Here is a 27,657-nt window from a genome sequence, read left to right as displayed (position 1 = left end):
TGGCAGCAGCAGCAGCAGCAGTAGTAGTAGTAGTAGTAGTAGTAGTAGTAGTAGTAGTAGTAGTAGTTGTTGTTGTTGTTGTTGTTGTTGTTGTTGTTGTTGTTGTTGTTGTCGTCGTCGTTATTACAAAATTTAAGCACACTTCATAGAAGAAATTACATAAAACTAGCGACTATGAATAATCTACGCCGGATAATTGTGTGTGTATGTACGTGTGTGTACGTGTATGTATGCGCGCGCGTGCGTGCGAGTGTGCGTGTGTGTGTGTATGTGTGTATGTGTGTGTGTGTGTGTGTGTGTGTGTGTGTGTGTGTGTGTGTGTGTGTGAGTGTGTGTCATTGTTCAGTTTCATTTCAAGATTTCTTGCCGACAAAGAGCTAGTTTTTAACCTAAGATCCAAGACTCCGTCATTAGAATTTCAAAAACATGTAAATGTGCAGTATTGGGAGTCAGTGCATGTGCAGATTTGTATGTTTTGTTTTATGTATGTGTTCTCATGTATAGCTGCAAGTCTAGACATGCATATGCATACTTAAATGATAAAATTCTGGAAAGTTTTACAAATATTTACAGTTCAAGTAGTCTTCGAATCAGCATTCTCTTCTCTGGTTTTGAGAAATCTTATTTCTCAAGATTGTACTTAGGCAGTGTGTTACATATTCCAGTGCCCCATTTATTATAGGTATAAACCCGGGTAGAGTAACTGTAGATTTCTCAATAGTTCAGTATAGGTATTTTTGCTGATCTTTAGCTTTATGTTAACATCCGCTGGGCAGCTGATTTCCACTACTGCACACTGTTTCTCTTCTCTGCCCCAGATCACTATGTCAGGTTTATTTTGTTTACATTTTATTAAGGTTTTCCCTGAGACATCCCACTAGTACTCCTTCTTATTAGGAGTGCCTATGATCTCTACCATTACGTGGATTCTTATTTCTTTGGCCTCGGGGTTATTCTTACGACGGATCTCATTATACAGTGTCTTGGCTACATCAAGTCTAATCGGTAGATAATACCACAATGACATTTTCAGACAACTACTTATGACGTTGGTGATATTTTCAGTGTTAACTCCACAAAGTCTGCATCGGTTATCACGTTTTGATGCTTATCTTGAGTATTTGTCCCTTTTGTGCATCAAGTATATGGTTAATATTTCCTGGTCCTGGATTGCAAACGTATACCCTTCACAGTGAGAGTTAGTAATTTGGTTGTTGGTCCATGATAGACTACTTTTATGATCAATGTTACTGTCATTCTGGAGCTTTCTGCTAACATATCCATGCATAGTCTTCTGATGATATGTTGCGGTAGAGTCATGCGACTTTTATGGGCATGTGTTCAAGGTTATAAAACAAAGAATATTGCTCATGATGCTGCTTTCCAAATCCCATGATGATATCTGCCTCATGTATGCAAACTTCGCTAAAAGATGCACTTCAACACTTAGTGGTTAAAAGATTTTACCGACGGGATATGATACGACATTCAAAGACAGCCTTCCCTTGCTTTTATTTTAGGTAGAGACGGTCTACGTCGCTGTTGATGTGAAAATTATTTGTACTGGTCATGTATGTATGTATGGATGGATGGATGGATGGATGGATGTGGTTGCAAACTGTTTTCTCTCTGTAAAGTCTCCTGTAATAAGTGATATAGAAGACAGATTTTGCAACAATTGTTGGCTCTATCAAACAAAAGGGAAGATAATTTCATGAATTCAAAATCAAATCTCCCAAAGATAATTTACATACTCAGTGGATATGAAGTCTGATTTTATTTACAGGAAGCTGTGGACATATTTCGAATATTTGATCTCATTGGCATAGTATAACCTATTGAAGCCTGCCTAATCAGTTGACAAGGGGGCTTTTTTTTTTCACATATAGAAAAAAAAAAGTTAGATCTTTGCCGTTTATGTTGGCAATTTTTGTATAATTGAAAACAATAAATTGGTCTGGGGGAAATAACTTAAATTTGTTAATGACATTTCAATTTATCAAAAAAGTTTTACGTTCGGCATTCAGTACATCAACCCTTAACTATTCAAATGAAAATACTAATTTTTTTTACCATAGATCATTCTACGCTTTAATTATACAAATTAATGAGTAAACATTATTAGAAATTCATTTTTCAAATGCAAAATACAACAAAACTTATTCAATGTTATTCTTGCCTGCAAACAAAGACCAGTTTTCGTAAGTTGGAAAGCTTTGTTCGCTTTTCCTTGAGAATTTTTCCTCTTTTGCCACCATGTGTCCAAAAATTTAAATCGATATTTCGGGTACAGATTTCAAAAACGTCACCCATTGTGTATGAAAATTAACCCCTTTTAGTTATTTCTATTGATTCATTTAATTTTTATAATTGTTACGACGTTTATATATGCTTAGGTACGCACACACATGCACACACATATACATACATACACATACACACATGTTTGTATGTATATATATTTATGTGCGTTTGTATATACGAGGGGGTGCAGAAAAGTTCCCGACTTTAAGGGTATGGTTAAGGGTCTGGCTGGAGGCCCAACTTTCCGAGTTGCAGGGCTTAGGAAAACTGAAGGACTTCCGCAATGTGTGAATCTAAGAGGGAAATAAGTTGAATAAATAAGTAATCTTTCTGTATTTTCTTTTATCTAAAGCCAAGAACTTTTCAACACACCCCCTCGTATGTATGTATGTATGTATGTATGTATGTATGAATGTACATGTGTATCCCTACACACACGCACACGCACGCACACACACACACACACACACACACACATATATATATATATATATATATATATATATATATATATATATATATATATATCGTTGCTATTATATTAAACTGTCGTATGTCCAAATTTGGCCAAATGTGTTTTTTTTTTTCAATATTTATTTTTGCTTGCAATAGCCGGTTATTTTGGTCAAACTTCGTGTCTCCAGCTGCTATGGAATGGTGAAACAATTTTTTCGTTTTTTGGGGGGAGGAAAAAGGAACGTTTTGGACTTACGATACTTTTGCATAATAGCAACGATATATATATATATATAAATTTTATAAGTAATATTCTAAAAGAAATATTCTAAAAGAAATATTCTAAAAGAATATATAACTGAACTTATGTTGAGTGCTCAATTATCATGAGCAAATAAATGTGTATATATGTGTTTTTATATTATTAATAAATTCATAAACTCATCAATAATATATTCAGGAAATCAATATTTAATATTTTGAAAGACATACATCCAGCATGACACGGCAACATAATAAATTTAAAATTTAAAACATAAATATACGAAATATAAATATCAATACATATAAAAATCTGAATATAGATAAATATATGTGTGAATATATTTGCGTATAAAAATGTATGCGTAATAAGCATGAATATTGTAAAGTCTAAAATATAAAATACTAGCAGAGATACCCGGCGTTGCCCGTGTTACATGCAGTTGAAAAATGAGACTTTTCTGTTATATTTTCTGTAAGGAACTGGAATACATATGATTCGAATTTCATCAAAATTGCACATGAGGGTTCTTTCCCTCTTTACACACCCTAAAAAAATTCTAATCATGAGACATGTATCCCATACTATTGATCTTTATGCGCATATTCCAAAATTTCAGTCTTCTGGAACCTGTAAAAAAGATTTTGCTCCTGCAAAATGGAGCTCATGGAGCTCTAAAATGTGGGAATGAAGGCCCCTATTGGGGGTGGGGGTGTTAATGTCAACCAGAGAAGTTGAATTGTTGGGAATGTTTTTACTTGCCTGTATATATGTGAGAGTATAGTCTCACTTTAATAGTTTCAGTATGAAATTGAAAATATTAAAGTGAAAATATTTGAAATTACAGTAGCGACATGTTACTGTTTCACTTTTGACAGGTAATAGTGGAATAGTTTCAGTGTTTGAGTGAAAGTATCTGACATTACAGTAGAGTGATGTTATTGTTTCATTTTTGACACATAATACTGAAATAGTGGAGGAGCTAAGATATTGCTGTGGGCTCGAACTATGCAGGAAGTTAAAAAAAATTTTGGCCTAAGACACTACATGGACCTTAAAAGAATTTTGCTCCTGAAAAATGGAGCTCATGGAGCTGAAAATTGTGGGAGTTAAGGCTCCTATTGGTGATGGGTGTATTAATGTCAACCAGAGAAGTTTAATTGTTGGAAATCTTTTTAACTTGTGTGTAATATGTATTGTTTGAATTTCTTTAAAATAGGAAATATATGTATGTTCACTGGGTTTGTAAAAGAGAGCAAAGCTACAGGAAAGCAAAAGACGAATGATCACGATAATCAGTCAGCTACCATAGCCTAGTCGTTACTACTCCCCAATGTAGGATTCCTCACCATACAGGTGACAGGTACAGCTTTAAGATGCATTATGGATCTATAGCAATTGGAAGGGCATGACTCAATAGAAACAACAATGTGTGACGTTTGGAGTAAAGGGAAATGAAAGTGTCGCCTCTGGAGTTTGCAAATGACCACTCTACCGATAGGTAACTGGGCAGAAAATATTTACAATCAATAAATGTCTTAGAACAACCAGTCACTCATCTGGGAAGGCCTTGAAATCAATGTTACCAACTGGGGACTATATGTGTCGCAGTGGTAATAAAAAGACTCAAAGGAGGTCTGCAACGAAATAATTTTACTCATCACTTTGCAAGTGAATCAGTGGAGGCAAAGATGAGTCTCATTTACTTGACAATTTATGCACCACATTGCAGAAATCACAATGTAACTGAAAGGATAGTCTTACACTGTTGTACCGTTGAATTACAAATAATGCTCATCTGTTATGTTCGGGTTCGGGTGACCCTATAGCTACCAATGGTACAACTGTATTCGTCTTTGCTTAGGAAAAATGACTAAATTGTGGGTGTGAAGTCCCCATGAAGGGGTCTTTGTAACTTCTAAGAATAAAAAATTTTAGAAATATTACTTTATTTGTGTGTAATCTGTATGGTTAAAATTTCATCAACATCAAAAATATATGAATTTTCATGGGAGTTATGGCCATTATGCATAGAATATAATTTCCAAATTTCTTAAAGATCCATTCAATACTTTTGACGTAGTTTTGGATAAGAAAACAAATGACTAATGTGTGTGTTTGTGTGCATATATATGTATGTGTGTGTATGGGTGTATATATGTATAGATATCTGTATGCATTTATATATGTGTACATATTAGATGTACACCTATATATATATACATCTACACATATGTATACATATACATGTATGCATCTATACATATACGTGTACATATACATGTATATGTATACATATACATCTCTCTCTCTCTCTCTCTCTCTCTCTCTTTCTCTCCCTCTCTCTCTCTCTCTCTCCCTCTCTCTCTCTCTCTCTCTCTCTCTCTCTCTCTCTCTCTCTCTCTCTCTGTATATATATATATATATATATATATATATATATATATATATATATATATATATATATATATATATATATATATATATATATATATATATACACCATTAAAGTGAAAGTATCTGTCATTACAGTATCGAAATGTGATTGTTTCAGTTAGTGGAATAGTTTCATTTTTAAAGTGAAAGTATTTGACATGAGTGTTTTTATTTCACTTTTGACACGTAATACTTAAATAGTGGAGGAGATATGATGTTGCTGTGGGCTCGAACTATGCAAGAAGTTAAAAGGTTTTTTTGACTAAAAAACAACCGGAACCCTAAGTAAGACATGTGTAAAATTTGAATGAAATTGGTTGAGTAGTTCTCGAGTTTTAGGGAAACACACACACACACACACACACACACACACAGACAGACAGACAGACAGACACACATTCTCATTTTTATATATATAGATAAAGGAACCTAAAACTCTTTAAATTTTAGGTTCCTTTATATTTTATATTTTAGACTTTACAATATTCATGCTTATTACGCACACATTTTTATACGTATATATATTCACACATATATTTATCTATATTCAGATTTTTATATGTATTGATATTTATATTTCGTATATTTATGTTTTAAATTTTAAATTTATTATGTTGCCGTGTCATGTTGGATGTATGTCTTTCAAAATATTAAATATTGATTTCCTGAATATATTATTGATGAGTTTATGAATTTATTAATAATATAAAAGCACACACACACACACACACATATATATATATATATATATATATATATATATATATATATATATATACATATATATATATATATATATATATATATATATATATATATATATATATATATATATATATATATATATGTATGTATGTATGTATGTATGTACGTATGTATGTATGTAAATGTGAACAACACATCGACGTAATCTTTATTTTGCTCTTATTAACAGAACTTCATTTTAAAGTACAAATTCGCCAACGCCCACGTGGATGAACTCTGGCAGACTTTCACAGAGGTGAGTAAAAATATACTTTTGATTAGTGTTTCTCTCTGTGTTGTGAATATATATATGAAAGCACTGGTATTAATGATGGTGCTGGTCATGTTAGTGTAGTCATTGGTGAAAGGGATATTGGTCATGGTGATATTTCTATAAATGATTGTACTAATGGTAACAATGGCATTAATGATAGTGAACTGCTTTGGTGACGGTGGTGGCGGGGGCGGCGGCGGCGGGGGGCGGCGGCGGCGGCGGCGGCGGTGGCACTGGTGGTAGTAGCATTATTGTATTGGTGACGGTGTTGTTAGTGTAGGTGGTGGCAATGGTATTGGTGGCAGTATTGTCATACTTGATGGTGGTTTGGTATTTGTGGAGGTGAAGTTATTGGTGGTAATGCGTCTATCGATAATGATGGTGTTCGTATTGGTAGTGACGAATTTATTAGTGATGGATAAGTTAATTCTTCTGGTGATGGATAAGTTAATTCTTCTGGTGATGGATAAGTTAATTCTTCTGGTGGTGATGTTGGTATTGAAGATTGTGATTTAATAGTACTATTGATGGTGGAGGTGACAATATTGGTGATGGTAGTTAATGTAATACCAACAACACCACAAGTAATACCGACACCAGAACTATCAACAGCATTATTATCACCAATAACAAAATCCACATCACCAGTACCATTACCACTAAAACCAATACTTTTACTACCAAAACTGCCATCACTACTACAAATATCATCACCAACATCACCAATAACAATATCACCGGCACCAATAAAATCGTTATCACCAATATCATCAACCATAATCAATATCAACATAACCATCACCAGTACCATCACTACCAACGCATTCAATATGGCTAATAACAATATCATTAACACCATTGCCAGTACTAACATCGTCATCAACAATGCCAATATCAACATCATCATCACCAATAACAAAACCACCAACGACTCCAATGCCCCAATGCCACCATTACCAACACTATTATCACCAACACCAGTACCTTCATTACCGGTACAATACATTAACTACTATTACCACTAGTATGCAAGTATGGTTGTCGTGTTGGCATTAGATAACCATACTGGTGGTGGTGGTGGTGGTGGTGGTGGTGGTGGTGGTGGGTGTGGTGGGTGTGGTGGTGGTGGTGGTGGGTGTGGTGGTGGTGGTGGTGGTGGTGGTGGTGGTGGCGGTGGTGGTGGTAGTTATAGTGATGTTATTTGTAATAGGAGTAATGGGGTTAATTGTAGTAATGTTGGTGATGGTGGTTAAAGTTCTTAATCGTATGAATGGCAGTGATAGTGATTTCATTTGCAACATCGGTGTTTGTGTAGGTAATATGATGCTGATATTAATGATGTTTGTGATAGTATTGATGATCGGGCTGGTGTTGTCGTTGTGGTGGTGATGGTATTGGTATAGATAATGATATTGGTGGCGGTAAAGGTGGCATTTGAGGCATTAGTGGTGGCGATAGTGGTGATGGTAGACATGTAACTTCTGGCAGTAGTACTGGTATTTGTGACTGTGCTGTTAATGTTGGTATTGGTTATAACGGTCATGATTATGGTGATGATGCTGTTAGTACTGATTACGGATGTGTTTTTCGTGATAAATTGTATGATTGTATTACTTATGTTAGTGTTGATGTTAGTGTTGATAGTATTGGTGATGGTACTAATAGTATTGGAGATAGTGATGATATTGGTAATGGTAATCATAGTACCACTGAGTATAGTGCTAATATTAGTGATGGCGGTGGGGATATTGGTGACGGGCGTTATTAATAATGATGACATCGGAGACAGTGACGCTGATGTTGATGGGGCTGCTAGTACCGATGATAGTAACATTATTGGTTGTAGTGATTTTATTAGTGATGGTCATCATAGCATTGGTGATGGTGGTGCCACTTGATGCGCTGAGAAGCGTAGCAGGAACTAAAGCTAAAACAGAAGTGCTATTACTGGTATCGGTGATGGTAGTAAGAATATTGTTGATGAAAGTAATGGTTTTGGTGATTGTGTTGGTTGCTGTTGGTGTTAACAGTTGCTCTAATGTTATCCTAATTTTGAAATGATCAGAAAGCCCAACCTGGATATATAAATTATTAAATTGTGCTGTTAATCAAAAGGTCGGATATTTGAATCCTATGATTTATGCTGCTTAGTGTGTGTATTACTAATACGCTTAACTCCTGCAAGCTTCGTAGCTACTGTGGTGCAGTCAACGATGTAAATTGCAGGAATACTATATAATTAAAGAATGCTTCATCAAATTGTTGAATTGATTTCGATTATACACGTAAATTTTGTATAATGAGTAGTGATCGCTTAATAAAGGACAGCGTATCAAGTACGAAGATCTGTCGGTTTACACACTATCACTGCTAATGTGTAATATCTGCAAACAGGACACATAATTCTTAAGTTCTAATTAGAATTGTTGACTAATATTGTAAAGTGCAGGAAGTGGCAGTTGCATAATAATATTTACGAGCGTCTAATGGGCACATATTACTGAGGTTAAGGTCATCTCTTGTTGTTAGAAAGTTCCATCTTAAGGAGAAACGGAGAGAGACGTCGATTAAGCAAAGCACCCTTCATAAAATATGCCTTCTAGCAGGAACCAATGACATATGGTTGTATGTGCAGTGATGTTTTTGGAAGATAGAAAACCGTATAAGATGGAATGAAAATATTTATGGATGGATGGATGGTGAATAAATATATGTATAAGTATGTGTGTGTGAGTAAATACCTTCCAATCCCTGATAGGTTTTAAACAGTTGGTGCAAGGTACTCAGCCTCACAGGCAACGCTATTTAATACTAGTAACCCTCGTGCTACAGGTATAATGCAACACAACAACAACTTGTCTCATGATCGGGTGGTTAGAAACTGAACTTCCACCGCCACCTAGTTTACTAGATGAGAAGTTTATGATCTAAAATATCTCAAAAGATGAAAAAGCCTATCGCGAAGTAAGTAACAGTCAATCATATTTGGAAAGATAGCCACAACCAGGTTATTTGTATACTGAAACACACATTGCTGTATTCCTACAAGTCATCTTAAGTTATGGTTTTTAGTTGGATTGGGTGAATATTTCGGGTGCTTTAATGCGCCTAGTCGGGGCTTCTCTCTGTTTGAGAATGAAAATGTATATGAAGAGTGATTTGTTGGATCAACGTCCGTCTCTTTTTCTCTTAAAAATAGGCATTTTCCAGCATCAACAGTTGGTCTCAACTTCAGCAATATGAGTTCATTCAGTATATACATTTACTTGCATAAGTCGACATAGTGTTTAGTGCCAACTCGCGCACCTTGGGTTCTTATTATTCTCAACTTCTTTCTGAAAAAGCTCCAACTTCTGCTCCAATTTCAGTCTGAAAAATCGTCATCTGTATTTTATGTATAATTCCTTCTATTCACAAGTCAGTTATCTCTTAATTGGATAGCACCAGCAAAGACTTCAAGTTATTCTGGCTTAAATTTGACTTCCACAATTCTTTGTGTTCGCATGCTGTCTCTACCACTCGCCAAAGTTCTTCAATTGCCAGTTGTTTGACTATCCCACGAACCACACTTAATATAATTATCTTAAATCTTCTCTATTGAAGTCATCGTTTTCGGTTATTCTATGCACACAACCTTCTTGGCTTTTGTACTCCTACAACGAAATTGTTGACATAGAATGGTCGTTTTGTTTGCTATTGTAAATTCTCTGCATCATTCAGTATCCTCATATACTTGATCGACAACTAACTTTCCAAAAGCTTTTATACCTATTGCTCACTTTCAGCTCCAATTGTCATAGTTTCTGTTCTCGATAGATCGTCTGACCTCCTGCCTAATAAAGATACACATCACACATCTAACTTCTAAACAACCTTTAGAAAAAATGTTAATACTTCAAACCCTGCGTGTTCTACGCTCACTGTGCATAGCTTCAAGTAACCCATTTGAAACTGATGTATTTGCACACTGCATTTCTCACACAATAACCTAGAATCATAAGTTATTGCTCCAAGTAATTCACTTGCTGCAAAGTAAATCAGGAAAGCAAAAGATCTCTTCGTGTAATCACATATCTCGAAAAGTTTCTCACTTCCCAAATTGCAACACAGCTTTCTGATCTATTTCCAAAATATCTATATGAAATTTTCAGAATCCTCCAATCTTCAGTTCAAACTGAGCATCAACCGCGTTGGTGCCTACAATCTAGGGAACCATACAAATGCAATGAGTGCTGCCGCTCCTCTTTGGCTACTTTATCTTATTTTTAAATTTACTGCTAAAAACATTCCTAAAATTCTAGACAGGTAAGTGGATTGGGATGATCTAGCAAAAATATTGGAGGTTTCAGAAAATAAACGAAACACATGCTGTATCTAACTTCTCGCCCTCTACGTTGGAAGTCCAACTCTTTTACTTCAACGCTACTTCTAGCCAATATAAAAAATATTAACTTTTTAACAAACTATAGATTTGTCATGCATTCTCTCTATTATTCTCGTTCTTTTTAACAGGCAAATTAAAAAGCATTAAAATTAAGAAGGACTTGGTTGTGGGCCCCTAAAAATATCCTCTATATGACATGTTTCCTTGTCCTGGTAAAAGTCCTTTACACTTAAACGTTTACCATTATAGGCAGCATATGTAACATTTAATATTAACAGTAAAAATAACATGGGCAAATCAGGCTCTATAAATATAGACTATAAACTGTCTCTGAAAATAATTGCGGTTACTATAGTCTCTGGCATATCTGATAGCATATACAATAAATTTGAGGTAAACCACGCCTTTATATAATTGATGAGAGACAAAATTCAAGACTATTCGTTAGCAGTCATCGTCAAACTGTTGCTTTATATATTTGAGGTAAAGATGCTTTCATTTGTTTAAGCATTGCTTATGTTGTTGTTGCTGTTATTATTGTTGTTGTTGCTGCTACTGTTGCTGTTACTGTTGTTGTTGTTCTTGTTGCGCTAACGCGTAGATGAATATACAATTCTAGTATCTCTCAGTATGTTTATGTGTATATGTTTATACGTATGTTTGAGCACGTTTGTGTATTTGTGAGTGTAAAAGTGTTCATATGTGATCGTGAATGTGTACGTCAAAAAGGAAGCATTCAGTGCAGAATGGAGACTGTTTAAAAATAACGCTACAACATCTACAGATGCAGTCTGACGATTCATAAACTAGCATAATAAAGGAAAGATTATGAAAGGAAAGAGTGAGATTTCAAGGAAAAGTGGTAAGAGGATGTTTGTCGCCCGTGTGATTGTGTCTGCATGCATATTGAAAGTCAAAGATATATATAGATATATATCTTTGCTAAATACAAAACTACGTGGAAGCCCGTCGTATATATTATATGCTGCATATAAATATGTGTGTGCGTATTCATGTATATATGTATATACAAACATACATATATACTACTTACACATACGTTGTAAATATATATATATATATATATATATATATATATATATATATATATACGCCGGTGTTTTAATGGTGGCAGCTGATGAAGGAGATGTTTCTATGTTGCTTGCTTGTTTGTTGTACCTTGTTTATCATTTTGTCCATGTTCTTTTGCCACGTCATGTACCCAGTTACGTATCTATGTGTACATGTGGATGAAGGTATGTACATACATGTACATATATATGCATATACTCATATATTGTTTATATATATATATATATATATATATATATATATATATATATATCCGTACACACGGTACATATGTTTATACATGTGTGGTGTAAGAGAGAGAAAGAGAACGTAAATATAATCAAACTGGCTCTACTTTCTCACAGCTTGATCCTCTACGGTCTTCCATGGTGTGAAACTTGAGAAATTCAATTTAAATACATGATTCAATTAAAAACAAATACTCTTCTCTTCCTTTGACAAACGAAAGCATTTTCTCGAGTGCGTGCGTGCATGTGCGTGCATGCGTGTATATCTATCTATATATATATATAAAAATGAGAATGTGTGTCTGTCTGTCTGTCTGTCTGTCTGTCTGTGTGAATCCCTAACACTCGAGAACTACACAACCAATTTCATTCAAATTTTACAGATGCCTTACTTAGGGTTCCAGTTGTGTTTTAGTCAAAAAAAAATTTTAACTTCTTGCAGAGTTCGAGCCCACGGCAACATAGTATCTCCTCCACTATTTAAGTATTACGTGTCAAAAGTGAAACAAAAACACTCATGTCAAATACTTTCACTTTAAAAATGAAACTATTCTACTAACTGAAACAATCACATTTCGATACTGTAATTACAGATACTTTCAGAGAGAGAGAGAAAGAGAGAAAGAGATAGAGAGAGATGTATATGTAACATGTATATGTACACGCTATTCCACTAACTGAAACAATCACATTTCGATACTGTAATGACAGATACTTTCAGAGAGAGAGAAAGAGAGAAAGAGAGAGAGAGATGTATATGTATACATATACATGTATATGTACACGTATATGCATAGATATATATATATAGATATAGATCTATATGCATACATGTATATGTATACACATGTGTAGATGTATATATATATATAGATGTACATGTAATATGTACACATATATACATATATATACATGCATACAGATATCTATACATATATACACCCATCACACACATACACATGCACACAAACACGCACATTAGTCATTTGTTTTCTTATCCAAAACTACGTCAAAAATACTGAACGGATCTTTATGAAATTTGGAAATTATATTCTATGCATAACGGCCATAACTCCCATGAAAATTCATATATTTTTGATGTTGATGAAATTTTAACCCGAACATAACAGATGAACGTTATTTGTAATTCAACGGTACAACAGTGTAAGACTACCCTTTCAGATATACTTTCATTGTGATTTCTGCAATGTGGTGCATAAATTGTCAAGTAAATGAGACGCATCTTTGCCTCCACTGATTCACTTGCAAAGTGATGAGTAAAATTATTTCGTTGCAGACCTCCTTTGAGTTTTTTTATTATCACTGCGACACACATAGTCCCCAGTTGGTAACATTGATTTCAAGGCCTTCCTAGATGAGAGACTGGCATTCCACTTAATGTCTATGTTCCATGCTGGCATGGATTGGATAGTTATTAATGTAGAAATATGGTATCGTAGCTACTAACAGTTGAGGGTTGCGTAGTCTAGACGGCGTTTTTTTCATTATTCTCTTTAACCCGGGAAAAGCCGGGTATTTCTGCTAGTATATATATATATAATTGATGAGGAAAACGGAAAATGGATTTGATACGAATCTTTATTCAATACAATGATCGTTTCGACCCATCCTGCAGCTGCTCCTTACGGGTATTGTGCATCTAGTTGTGTTGCACCGATCAGTGCAGTCTGCGTCACCTCAGATGTTTGGTATAAGAAGATAGCCTACTACATATACTGAGTTCCTGGGTGTACCCACCTACTCTGAGCGAGGAACTCAGTGTATATAGTAGGATATCTTTTTACACCGAACAGCTGAGGTGGCACAGACTGCAGTAATCTATGCAACATATCTTGATGCACAATACCCGTAAGGGATAGCTGTAGGATGGGTCGAAATGATCGTCGTGTTGAATAAAGATTCGTACCAAATCCAGTTTCTGTTTCCCACATCAATTATAAACTAGACGAACACTACAGAATTCCTGACGTAGACCCAGTGAAAATTATACTGTAACTCTGGATGACATTAGGTAGCCCAAAGGGTGAATGTGTATTAATCAGCATACGAATAGACGTATACCCAAAACCCAAATAATTACTCTGTGTGTGTGTGTGTGTGTGTGTGTGTGTGTGTGTGTGTGTGTGTGTGTGTGTGTGTGTGTGTGTGTGTGTGTGTGTGTGTGTGTGTGTGTGTGTGTGTGTGTGTGTGTGTTACGCTAAGAAGCATGTCATGCTAGGAAGCGGTGCACGGTACCAGGATCTTCGACTCAAGTCAAATACAACAAATTACTTCAAATTGTCGTTTGAGTACCACATACATGGATTCTGGACTGGCTATTTTGTACAGGTATCGAGTCGTATAAATTGTAGCAAACCAAATGGTGATATTTTGAAATCATTAAATACTTGTTTTAGGTTTGCGTAATATATAATAGAAAATGTATCCATTACGTAAGACCTTTCTCAGTTAAAACATTTCAAAATATGAAACAATTCTTGAAAATATTTAAGTTTATGGTTTAATTACCAATGCGAAACCGATCGGCTCTAATGGATCTATAATACTGTGTACTGAGATTAATACTACATGTGCATATAAGAATACACATACATACATATGTGTGTGTGCGCGTCTATCTGTCTGTCTATCTGTGTGTATGAGTGCGTATAATTATGTGGTATTGTGCGTCCTTAAGGAAAGTACTTCGTTTCACGTAGTTCTAATTTACTGTACTGTGTTACAGACAAGTGCCGATGCAACCATTTTTCTTTCCTCTTATCCGAGATGTACTGCTGGTTCAAAGGTAGGAGAGCAAAAAAGTGCTTATGTCTGCTGGCGATTACATAGGCATCTAAAAGAATTTGCGAGATCATTGTAGATTCTAGTGAGTCATACTTGCAAATGACTTTCTTTTTATTACATTTTAGACAACGCATGTATGTGTATAGATAGATAGATATATGGGGAGGTATGTGTATGTGTGTATATATATAAATATATATATATATATATATATATATATATATATATATATATATATATATATATATATATATATATATATATATATATATATATATATATATATATAATTACGATAAACGTAAACAAACAAACGAAGTTTGCTTTTAGAAGCGTTGAGATGTCTTAGAAAGTTAAAGAAGTGATTTTAAATTCTGAAACACAGGATAATGCTAATAATATAGCTTGAACAGGATAAACTACCCCTATTTTGCAGAAAAAAGTGTCGACAGCCAGCTTACATACACACACACATACACACATATCTATATGTGTAGATAGCTAGGTAGATGGATAGCTACACGTATTTATACATATGTATACATACGAAAATATTTATGTGTGTATGTGTGTGTATGCGTATGTGTGTGCATGCGTGTGTGTGTGTGGAGAGAGAGAGAGAGAGAGAGAGAGAGAGAGAGAGAGAGAGAGAGACAAAGGACATATAGAAAGAAAGAAGTGTATACAATTGGTATGCAACTGGAAATCAGCGTTGAAGATGTAATAGATAATATGGAGAGGTGGTAAGGTGAGAGGAAAATGGACCCAGAAGTAAGTCAGTTGAACGCGAATGGAGAGTAGGTAAAGTTGACTTCAACGGTGCGTTTGAGGCAGACTTGAGCTTGGAAGCGTATATACCTGGAATGAAGTGTTGGATGATATAGTGAGAGTGTGTCACAAATTCATTGTCTAGACTACAGAGACATCGGTGGCGGAGGATTTAAGAGCAAACGATGGAGTGTTTTGTATTGGTAGAGTTATAGCAGGTGATACTGAGGTAGGAGAAGAAGTCGATGAGCTTATAAAAGAAAGAATAGGTGAGAATGAGGGAGGGATTATTGGTGCTAACGGGGATGTCCCGTATACACATATGTACATCGTGGCACTCTGTCAATTACGATGATGAGGGTTCCAGTTGATCCGATCAACGGAACAGCCTGCTCGTGAAATTAGCGTGCAAGTGGCTGAGCACTCCTTGACACGTGTACCCTTAACGTAGTTCTCGGGAAGATTCGGCGTGACACAGAGTATGACAAGGCTGGCCCTTCGAAATAAAGGTACAACAGAAACAGGAAAAAAGAGTGAGAGACAGTTGTGGTGAAAACGTACAGCAGGGTTCGCCATCCACCCCCCTGCCGGAGCCTCGTGGAGCTTTAAGTATTTTCGCTCAATAAACACTCACAACGCCCGGTCTGGGGATCGAAACCGCGAATCCGCTGCCCTAACCACTGGGCCATTGCACCTCCACATATGTACATACATTGCATGGACACACACACACTTGCACACCCACACACTTGCACACCCACACTCTCACATAGTATACATACATTCACAAACATATACCCATATATCTATATATATTCATACGTTGCGCTCATACATGTATATGTATGCATATGTGCACTCGTGCTTTTATATATGCTTTCATGTATGTAAGTGTTATCTCTGTTTATTTGTGGGGAAATGTTTTTAAAGAAGTCACTTTCTGAAAGCAATTAAACGTTAGCTATGTACGACTTTACAATGTTTGGTAATTAAGTTTTCTTAACAGATAAGAAAGGACGGATAAAGGAAATGATTTTTTAAAATGATGTTGTAAGGTGGAGCGTAGGAAATCATGAGTAGACAAGTTTCCTGTGCGGCTGTCTTTTGACTAGCAAAGCATTTTCTTTTCATCTTACATTGCTCGACTGATTTAGAATTTGTTCGATTTGAAGTCATTACTAATTAAGATGAAGCCTAAATTCTTCGATTCATTGCTGTTATCGCTATCGGTTTCGGTTAGATAGACAGAAAGGACGAATGGACAGACAGAAGACAGATAGATAGATAGAAGATAGATAGATAGAAGATAGATAGATAGAAGATAGATAGATAGAAGATAGATAAGTAGAAGATAGATAGATAGAAGATAGATAGGTAGAAGATAGATAGATAGAAGATAGATAGATAGATAGATAGATAGAAGATAGATAGACAGACAGAGTAAGAAGAGTTAAAAACTGAAAGGTAAGAAGAGAAGGAAATCTGCAATAATGAAGAAAGCTAAGATAATATTAATAAAAGTCGTATAGGAATGTAAAATAGAAAGAAAGAAGGAAAGAAAGAAAGAAAGAAAGAAAGAAAGACTTGGTGAGAATTAAATGAACTTAAAATTATTTTTCATTTTTCTTAAAATTTCCTTTCAAATGTGTACGAAGTTCAATTTGAAATAAAATAGCGTAATGGTTCTCGAATTACTTGTATCGATGATTATTCCCGTTGTTAGATTAATGGAAATGTATTATAGTATATCACAGTATTCAACCAACATGTGTACCCTTTCTGTACTCTACTAACAAAATAGTGTGTGTGTGTGTGTGTGTGTGTGTGTGTGTGTGTGTGTGTGTGTGTGTGTGTGTGTGTGTGTGTGTGTGTGTGTGTGTGTGTGTGTGTGTAATGTTAGCCTTTAAGATACAGGTACATTTATCCGATGAGCTTCTACTTGCAATGCTTGTATCAACCGGAGCCAAGATAGAAGACATTTGCGCAGGGCGTCGCACTGTAGGTTCGAATGTGGAAGATCATGATTGTGAAGTGAACTTTCCAAACATTCGACCATACCTATACCACAAATCAACACTAAGTCCTATGAGAGTGTTTTTTGTTAGTCTGAGACAAATTCTCTAACTCATGTGTATGAATGCTGATATTCATCCCTCACTTTAAACCTAAATTAATAACAATAGTTCCACTGATTTTGATGCCCACTGCTCACTGGTACACCATGTGTGAAGGCGGGTGGCTTAGTTAGGGTATTCGGCTTACGATCGTAATCAGTTCGATACCCACCGACGCGTTGTGCCCTTGAGCAAGACACTTTATTTCATGTTGCTCCATTTCTCTAAACTGGCAAAATTGAGTTGTACCTGTAATTCAAAGGGCCAGCCTTATCACATTGCGTAACGCTAAATTTCCCTGAGAACTACGTTAAGGACACGCGTGTTTGTGGAGTGCTCAGCCACTTGCACGTTAATTTCAAGAGCAAGCTGTTCTGTTGGTCGGATCAACTGGAAACCTCCTCGTTGTGACCGACGGAGTGCCAGCTATGCCATGTATTGCATAGCTAATATCATAAAGAGAAATGGACAGAGACTATTGTTTGCTTTCGTTGTTGCTTGTTGCACGGTAGGTGGTGGTTATGGTTGTTGGTACAATGAGCCGTAGAAAAGCGCTTAAAGGAAATGTAAAACAAATAAATTCAAAGATGAAGTATCCGGTGGCATAACAAAGCTAATTGTAAATTTAACATTAATTACGTGATCCATTGTTTAGGTAGTGCCTAGTTGCTTTTTATTTTCGGTACACAGATGTTCTGGCTGCCATTTCAAGATTATGAGTGCGCATGATGTTGGTATGAGTGTTGGTGTTCGTCAGTGTATCGGTGGTGCTTGTTTTAGTGATGGTCATTGTGGTGGTACTACAATTTATCAATGTACTGATGGTGGTATTGGTATCGGTGATGGTCAATGTGGTAGCGGTGCTAGTATTTGTTTTGGTCAGTGTGGAGGGTTAGTTGTAGAAGTGATGATAGTGGTAAATGTGCTGGCGATGGTGCTGATGCTAAGGTTGGTGATGTTGTTGGTATTGATGGAGCTGATGCTGTCGGTGCTTATAGCAGTAGATGTGATGAAGCTGAAGGATCGAATCTTAACTTTGCTTTTGTAATTGTAAAAACCACTGGAGAGCTGATCTTTATGAGAAAAATTCATAGAGACGATCTTATATTGACATGTCCATGTCCACAGGAGGATTCAACAACACAAGCTTATGAAATCCTTGTAGAAAATGCAATGTTACACCTTCCTGCTACATACCTCTGTGAGCTACATCACTTTCCATGAACCAGCGGATCTCTCTTTGTTTGCCTACAAATAGCAAACAAATCTCTTTGAAATCATGCTTTATCGTTTAAAAACTACAGTTGATAAAATTGGCTTTTAACATTATTTGGTTATGTGACCCATTGCTTCGGTAGTGTGAATCATCATAAGTCTGATAAGCCAGTGACTAATTGGCGTAACACAATTTGAACCAACCACCTCTTGAATGAGTGTTTTGTGCACCATCGAACCAACTATCCATGATTAACGAAAGGCTTCTGATTAATACATTCTCCGTAATGTTTAAAAGTTCGTTTCGCAATCAGGTACTTCCGTATTCTATCTCACTACGTAGCATTTGGGGCAAGTGTTTTCTACTAAATCCACAGGTCGACCACACTCTGGTGCGGAAATGAATGCGTTTGTGTGTGTCGTTCATACACACATAATTTTTCTCGTCTGGCCGTAAAGCCTTTTCTGTTTGTTTTCCTGTCTTGTTTTTTGTCCGCCATGGCAAGATTTAATTTGTGTATACAAATTTAATTTGCGGTCCATGGGAAGAGCCGTTTTAACGATGCTTCCTGCCCAGCTCTTCGAAACGCCGGTGTTAAAACGGGGGTAGCTGATGAAGTAGAATGTTTTCTATGTGGCTTGTGTGTTTTCTCGTCTACGTTTTGTTTGCAATGTCCTGTACCCAGATATGCACCTATACATACAGGTGAATGTCGGTACGCACATACCTGTACGTATATATGCATATACTCATTTACTATTTGTTTATATAGATAGATAGATAGATAGATAGATAGAAAGATAGATAGATAGATAGATAGATAGATAGATAGATAGATAGATTCAAGGTGAATATGGTACTTAAGTTTAGGCACCAAAATTAAGTATGGTATTATTCAAACAATTCCAAAATAAGGTGATTAAAAATCAAAATAAGCAACAAGCATATTCAAAGTTAATGCAGTACGATCGTTTCATGCGACTCCATTTATTTAAGTAATGTGAGCATTACATTAAATGTAAAGTGCAGAGAAATCTTCAGCTGCACAAAGATACAGAAAATTTACTGAAATATTATTTCAGTAGAAGGACATATTATTGTAACTACATTTAAACAATCCAAGTGGGAAGGAAGAATATAAAAAACCATTTTGATTTAGCCAGACCAAACAGGCTAGTAATTAATTCTAAGCAGAATTTTAACTGTCACTGATTTTATTTGGGTTTTTTTTTTTTGGTATTTTTTTGTTGTTTCATCTTATCAGACCTAATGATTTAAAGCTTATGAGGTCACCAGCCTTTTCCTTATAAGAAAAGGGAAGGGGTAAACAATATACTTGGATATGGTTATAAAGATTATTTTGGTCTTAGTGACACCACTATTATAGGTTGGGTTTTTTTTTCACTACTAGCAGACCAGTTTATAATGTAGCAGGGGAAGTTTAACATAAGGCACCTAGGTCAGCAGTGTATATAAAAAAAATTGCTATCTATGTACAGATACAGTATGTGTTTATTTATAGTTTTCGTTAATCAGAATAATGTATCAGTATTGTTTCACATATACTAAATATGGAAACTTTGAGATACCAATATTTGCTTAATTAATAATATGTGAATAATAGTGATGTAATTAATCAATACATTCAGTATGTAGAAACCATGAAGTAGTGTTAATTTAAAAAGCTTTGGTAAAGTACATTTAGACATATTTATATCAATATAAAGAACCATAGACAAAAAACCATAGATAAGATGTGAAGTTAAAAAGTTTTTTTATGTATATTGAACTAAAAATTATTTTAAATTATTTAAAAAATTAAAGTTAAAGCTATGTCTCATATTATTTAAAGGACACCTGAGAGATGAAATTTATTTTATAACTACTATAAAAAAAAACTGTAAAAGAATTGTTACATAGGATTATTATGGTTTATAATGATGGACTCATTAAGGTTTAAGAAACTGGTAAAATGAATGATTGGAATTAACATAGAATATAATGGTGAAAATTGTATATCTAATATCACATTTAATGGATGCATAAGATATAAAATTTATTTTATAACTAATGTAAGGAATTAATACATAAGGATTTACATAGTTTATAATGATGGACTCATCAAGGTTTAAGAAACTGGTAAAGTGAATGATTGGTTGGAATTACAATGGTGAAAATTAAAACCTATATATCTAATATCATTTAAAGGACATATAAGAGATAAAATTTGTTTTATAACTAATGTAAAGAATTAATACATAGGATTTACATAGTTTATAATAATGGGCTCATCAAGGTTTAAGAATCTAATAAAATGAATGGTTGGAATTAATAAAGAATACAATCGCAGTTAGAGCAATTAATAGAGAACAATAGTAGAAGAGGCTATAGTAGAAGACACTTGCCCAAGGTGCCACGCAGTGGGACTGAACCCGGAACCATGTACTTCGTAAGCAAGCTACTTACCACACAGCCACTCCTACACCTATATATATATATATATATATATATATATATATATATATATATATATATATATATATATATATATATATATATATATATATATATATATATATATATATATATATATATATATATATATATATATATATATATATATATATATATATATATATATATATATATATATATATATATATATATATATATATATATATATATATATATATATATATATATATATATATATATATATATATATATATATATATATATATATATTCACATACACACATACACACACACACATATAGGTAGGTAGGTAGGTAGGTAGGCAGGCAGGTATATAATGTGAATGTGTATGAATAGGTTTTTAGCCATTCACTAATGCACAACCTTATAAAATTTACATAACGTTTATATAACAGAATTTTATAGAGCATGTTTTATCTTTTCTTATATACTATATGAAATTCCTCACAAAAATAGAAGATTATTCATGGAAGCCATTCTTATATCGCAAAACAACGCCAAAATAAACGCGCAAACAGCACGCACATCAAAAATTAACACCTGGTTACAGTAATGAAAAATGTGACCACAACAAACAAATCAACACGTGGCTGCTGACATATAAGGCTAACGATAGAAAAAACCTTCTGGCACGGAAGTCTACATAGATGCAGCCGCTAAAGAACAACACAGGCGCCAGGTATATTCAATTCTTGAAAATGAGTGTGTGAAATCTGGGGATCTATTTTAAAACGAGGGCGCCAGTTTTCATTTATGTTTTATGTAGTGTTTTTGGTACGGAAAGACTTTCAAACTTCGTATACTTATCTATTTTGTGTTATAGAACAGAAAAATATTTTTGTATTCGAATTTATTTCATGTAAAAAATTATCTTATTTCGATAATTTCTACTAATCACTGACGTCTATTCAGTTGAAAACAGTTAGCGCTGTAACGGTGTATATCGTATTAATCCCCTAACCCTTACACTAACCCTAACTAGACTGTTAACCGTAACCGTAACCGTAACCCTAAAACTAACCCTAACTCGAGAATCCGAACTCTAAAATTGTTACGCACATAGATACGCACAGCGTAATTTATTATATAAATAATATATGCGTATAAATTACGATTAAACCGGATGAAATATGTCACAGAGAATAACATTTTTATGACCGCCCAGCAGTCACTCTATTCAGCTGAATAGACGTCAGTGATTGGTTGAAATTACAGAAATACGACAACTTTAACATGGAATAACTTGCGAATTCCTTTTTTTTTTGTTAAGAAGACTAAGAGTAAAAGATGTTTTATATGACACATTCTACCAGTGTCCCAAGTTTCAAAGTGTTTCGTTAGTGTTTCGTTAAGAAAATACTGGCGCCCCCGTTTTAAAATAGATCCAAATCTGGGAATGTGGAATATGAATTTAGGAACCTCATTGGTGTAAATCAACTATGAAAATAAAACAACTAAAAATATACCAAAAATCTAAAGTAAAATATAGTTAGAATTTGAACACAGTTTAATAAAACGCGTATAAAAGAAAAGCGAATCCCCATACATTTGAATAGATAGATAGATAGATAGATAGATAGATAGATAGATAGATAGATAGATAGATAGATAGATAGATATACACACACACGCACGAGGCACACACACACACACACGCATACATATACGCACAAGCTTATTTATTTGTTCTCTGTGTGTGTATCTGCGTCGCTTGTCTATGATTGCATGTGTGCGTCATATATCAAAGACATGCTCTTCATTCCACCATATTTCCTGTGGTCATTAGTTTTTTTTTCTTCTCACTTATTTTTTGTCACTATTTACAACCACTTTTCTCTTTTTATCCATTCCCTAACTCTCTAATTCTTCCCTTTTATCTTCCTCTTTTCTTCATACATACCATTCTCTATATTATTTTGTGTTTCTTCCTCAGACAGTGAACGGAACATATCAAATTAAGAAGATAATGGATACGTGGACGCGCCAGATGGGATATCCCGTGGTTAACATCAAAGCTGACGGTAAAGACCATTATATCATCGAACAGAAACGTTTCCTTTTGCAACCCGGTGATAAATTCAACGTTTCCGAATCGCCCTACAAGTAAGCAATTCTTATTCGAGTATATCTATAAATCTCAGAGTATAAAACAGGGATTATATATACGTGTGTGTGTTATACAATTATACAAATACACACAAATATATATATATATATATATATATAGATATATATATATATATATATATATATATATATATATATATACTAGCTGACGTACCCGGTAAATCCTGGGAAAGCGGGGCTTATCCCTTGGTTCCGTTCTCGTAATAGTTTCTCGCTAATCCAATAACAACGATACAAAGTATGTAGCCCTTAAAATGGTTTCTGTGCATTTACAGAGAATACCAAACTGTCTAACACAGGACCTTTTTTAGGAATTCCCAATAAGTTGTGAATACCCAAATTGTGAAGTCAGTTATGTAATAACATGAAATTAGTTACCCGATAGTAAGAATTCAAATAAAGTAGCCCTGAAATGGGCTTTAATGCGTTCACAGAGTATATAGAACACAGGAGGAAATACTAAAAAGGTATGTATACTAAAATATGAGATAATAACAATTCAAAATAAATAACTCTGAAAAGGGCTTTGTGTGTTCCCAGAGAATATTACCCTAAAGGGCGCTAGTGTTGGTATATTCGTGATTAAGTCACTAACCGAAATAAGTGGATCTATTGTTTAGGAAAACACTATTTATTTGTTTAAGGGTTGTACTGGATAAATTGTGAAAATAACACTAACACTTCAAATACTAAGAAATAGGCATACTTAATTTCATTTTTACCAAATAATTTGCGAAAATGAATGAGTTATTTCCCTTGGCTATATATAAGGATCTCTTCCAGGGGCCCTATTATCGATTTTTTTTTCAACAATCTGAGTAAGCCATGAGGTTTCCAGGCATGAGTTCTACTCACGTGTCAAGTTTAATCAAGACCGATAAAATGATGTAGAAGGAGTTAGCTAACAACTCCACAAACACACCCACAGACAGAATTTCCCACATATGTAGTATATATATATATATATATATATATATACATGCTTATATATACACACACATACACACACACACACACACACACACACACAGTATTATAGCTCTATTTCAGTCGATCATATCACTTTCGTACTGGGTACCCTGTGATAAGCGCATTGTAATATTGAATACTTTGATTAATATTTATATGTGTGTATGTGTGTATATATATTTGTGTGTGCGCACGCATGTGTGTGTAGCATTTACGATTTCTAATGTACTCAAAAGACAACAAATCTTTGTGAAGATGCAGTGTATTGTTGAAACTTCTCTAGTGCTTGACTAGGACTACATTTCACAACCTAAAAAAGATGAAAATGGAAGTTGATTCTTTGATAGTGAAGCTAATACCGTAAAGGAGTATAACCAAGTGTGGCAAGGAATTTCTGATTTTCCGCTACCACATGATAAATATTCATTCCAGACACAAATGTAATAGCATCAACTGATTAACTTAACATGATCAAAGTTATCTAATAAGGGAGCCACTTTTATTGAACATTACACAAAAACTGCGACCAATTTCCAAAATTCGATGGAACTTAAACTGTCGAATAAAGTATCAGATCTAAAGAACGCACCAAAATACGGTCACTTAACTTGAACTGTTAGTTCAATACTATATCCAGTCCACCGTTCGGCGTCTTCAGAATAATATGATACAAGGTAAAATACGTTTGTTTGATACTTTGTTACATTGTTAGAGTGTGTGCTAGCGCGCGCATGTGTGTGTGCGTGCGCGTGGGTGCGGGTGCGTGCACACACGGATCTTGCACTGTTGTGTGTCGATGAAGAATAAAGACATCAATGGAAAAGCTGGAAACCCAAACCCACAGCTCTTCAAAGATAGCCCTTTACGATATTTGTGCTGCACAAAGTTACTGCCGCCATTAGAAATGAAGTAAACCCTTGATTGACAAATCAGAAATCTGTAACCAATGAGGCTATTTTTCACCAATCTGATTCCGAGATAAAATAAATAACTTATGTCTATTTAAATTGAAATATGTCTCTGTGAGGCGACGAGCTGGCAGGATCGTTAACTTGCCAGGCGAAATGCTTAGTGGCATTTCGCTCAACTTTAGATTCTGAATTCAAATTCAGCCGAGATCGACTTTGCTCTTCATTCCTTTCTATGTCGATAAAATAAGTACCAGTTGAACACCGGGGTCAATGTCTTACCCTCTCCCTTGAAATTGCTAGTTTGTGACAAAATTTGAAACCAATATATTTCTACCCGGTGAAACAAGAGAGAAAACAACAACCAATTTAATATGGTAATTCATGATAATTCAGGAGAGGACTATCTATACAATAATCTTCTGGTTCGTTCACCTGTTATACTTTAGTTAGTTAGAGAAGTGGAGTAAAAGTGATAAAGAGAGCTGGGGAGAAACTCGAGTAGATAAGAAGAGAGAAGTATAATAATACACTAAGGTCAAATGCATCATGGGGTTAGTTGAAGGGAGAGGCGAAGGACGAGAGAAAAAGACGGTGAAAGAAAAGTGAGAGAGAGAAGTGTTAATGAAGCACTGTAGGGTGGAGACAGAAAGGTGAAGAGAAAGAGAGAAATGTTAATGACATGAAGATGGGAATTACATGGTTAAAATGTTTGTTGAAAAAGTAGGGAGAAAAAAAGAAATATAAAGTGCTTAGCAGAGAGAAATTTTAAAATCAGAGTGAAATAACTAAGCAAAATATAAATATAAATAATTCTTTCTTTCCTTCTTAAATAGGTTCTTAATCTTTTTCGTTCTGGGGAATTTTCACAAGTCCCACTAGTACAGTATAATAGTTTAATGTTAACATATTTAGTGCCAGTTAATATCAAAAGCCAAAAGCAAAATATTCTTTCGGCCTTGCATTCCGTTATAAACTTTTATGACGACCATAGCTGCTGTTGTCGTCATCGTCGTTGTTTCGTCTCAAGCTTGCTCTCGTCATAAGTGTCCTAACTCTGATCGCCCATTCTCTTTCTTTCAATCATAATGCCTTTAGGTTTTCATTATCCAATTCTTAGCGGCATTTCTTCCGACTTTATGTTCAGAGTTCAAATGCTGCCGAGGTTGAGTTTGCCTCATTCTTTTGGGGTCGATAAAATAAGTACCAGTTGAGCACTGGGATTGATACAATCAACCGCTCTCTTAAAATCGCTGGCCTTGTTCCAAAATGTAAAACCATCATCCAATGTGTACTTGCTTTCTTTTAGTGGGTAATTTGAGGAAAATTTGGTGGGTCGTATGAAAACGAAGAGATTCTTTTTGATAACGCTTCTAACCATAAATCTAACTAAATATAACATATTAGTGCTATTAGTAGTCAGTGAGGTACAATAGGAGGCCGTGATATTCTAACATGTGCTCTAACTAGTTTCTAATTCTTTCTCCTTGATTCCAGGTACATGTGGCACATACCGTTCGTTTACAGCTTTATGTCCAAACCATCTCAAACTGAACTCCACTGGTTAAGTAACTCCTCGGGTAAGTGCTTTATATAGCGTGACACTGATTTATGTACTGGCACAAACTCCCATTATTGTTTATTCCTTTTTTTTTTTTTCTAACTCCGGGTTATTTACAAACTACATAAACTCTCTGGTTGACCGTGTTTATAAGAAGTGTGACAATAATCAATTTAATCAACTGATGCAAACTTCTCATTTATTTTATTAATATAGATTATGTGTATGAAAACTAAGGTAGAATTTGAACTGAGACATTTGAAGCATCGAGTTATATATTTAAAACCATCTAATTCGGTTTTCTTTACATTTTACCACTTGCTCTACCATTATTCATAGATGGGCCACTGAGGTATTTTCTACGTCGTCGTTCGACCTGTTAGAGATATCTCACATTATCTTTGCTTATGTCCTACCATCTTGTAGCATAAGGGTTTTGTTGAGTTGTCTTGATTTCAACAAACGGACTGTCTGTCCAGTGAGATAGTTTCAATTAACGTTCTGCATACACTGA

The 27,657-nt window shown here is 34.8% G+C and overlaps 1 protein-coding gene across 3 annotated transcripts in view; it reads left to right on the top strand.

The window, feature by feature from the left end:
- LOC106877840 (glutamyl aminopeptidase) overlaps nucleotides 1–27,657 on the top strand; it is a 311,216-nt gene that overhangs the window by 243,200 nt on the left and 40,359 nt on the right. For all 3 annotated transcript variants that reach the window (XM_089349726.1, XM_089349725.1, XM_089349724.1), the window contains exons 10-12: nucleotides 6,393–6,458; nucleotides 23,512–23,681; nucleotides 27,080–27,162. In XM_089349726.1, the coding sequence (XP_089205852.1) occupies nucleotides 6,393–6,458; nucleotides 23,512–23,681; nucleotides 27,080–27,162 (319 nt within the window). The remainder of the gene's footprint in view (nucleotides 1–6,392; nucleotides 6,459–23,511; nucleotides 23,682–27,079; nucleotides 27,163–27,657) is intronic.

This window comes from Octopus bimaculoides, chromosome 3 (genome assembly GCF_046866305.1).
Source record: "Octopus bimaculoides isolate indiv1 chromosome 3, ASM4686630v1, whole genome shotgun sequence".
NCBI lineage: Eukaryota > Metazoa > Mollusca > Cephalopoda > Octopoda > Octopodidae > Octopus > Octopus bimaculoides.
Note: the sequence above shows the minus strand (reverse complement) of the source record. Positions and strands in the feature narration are given on the sequence as shown.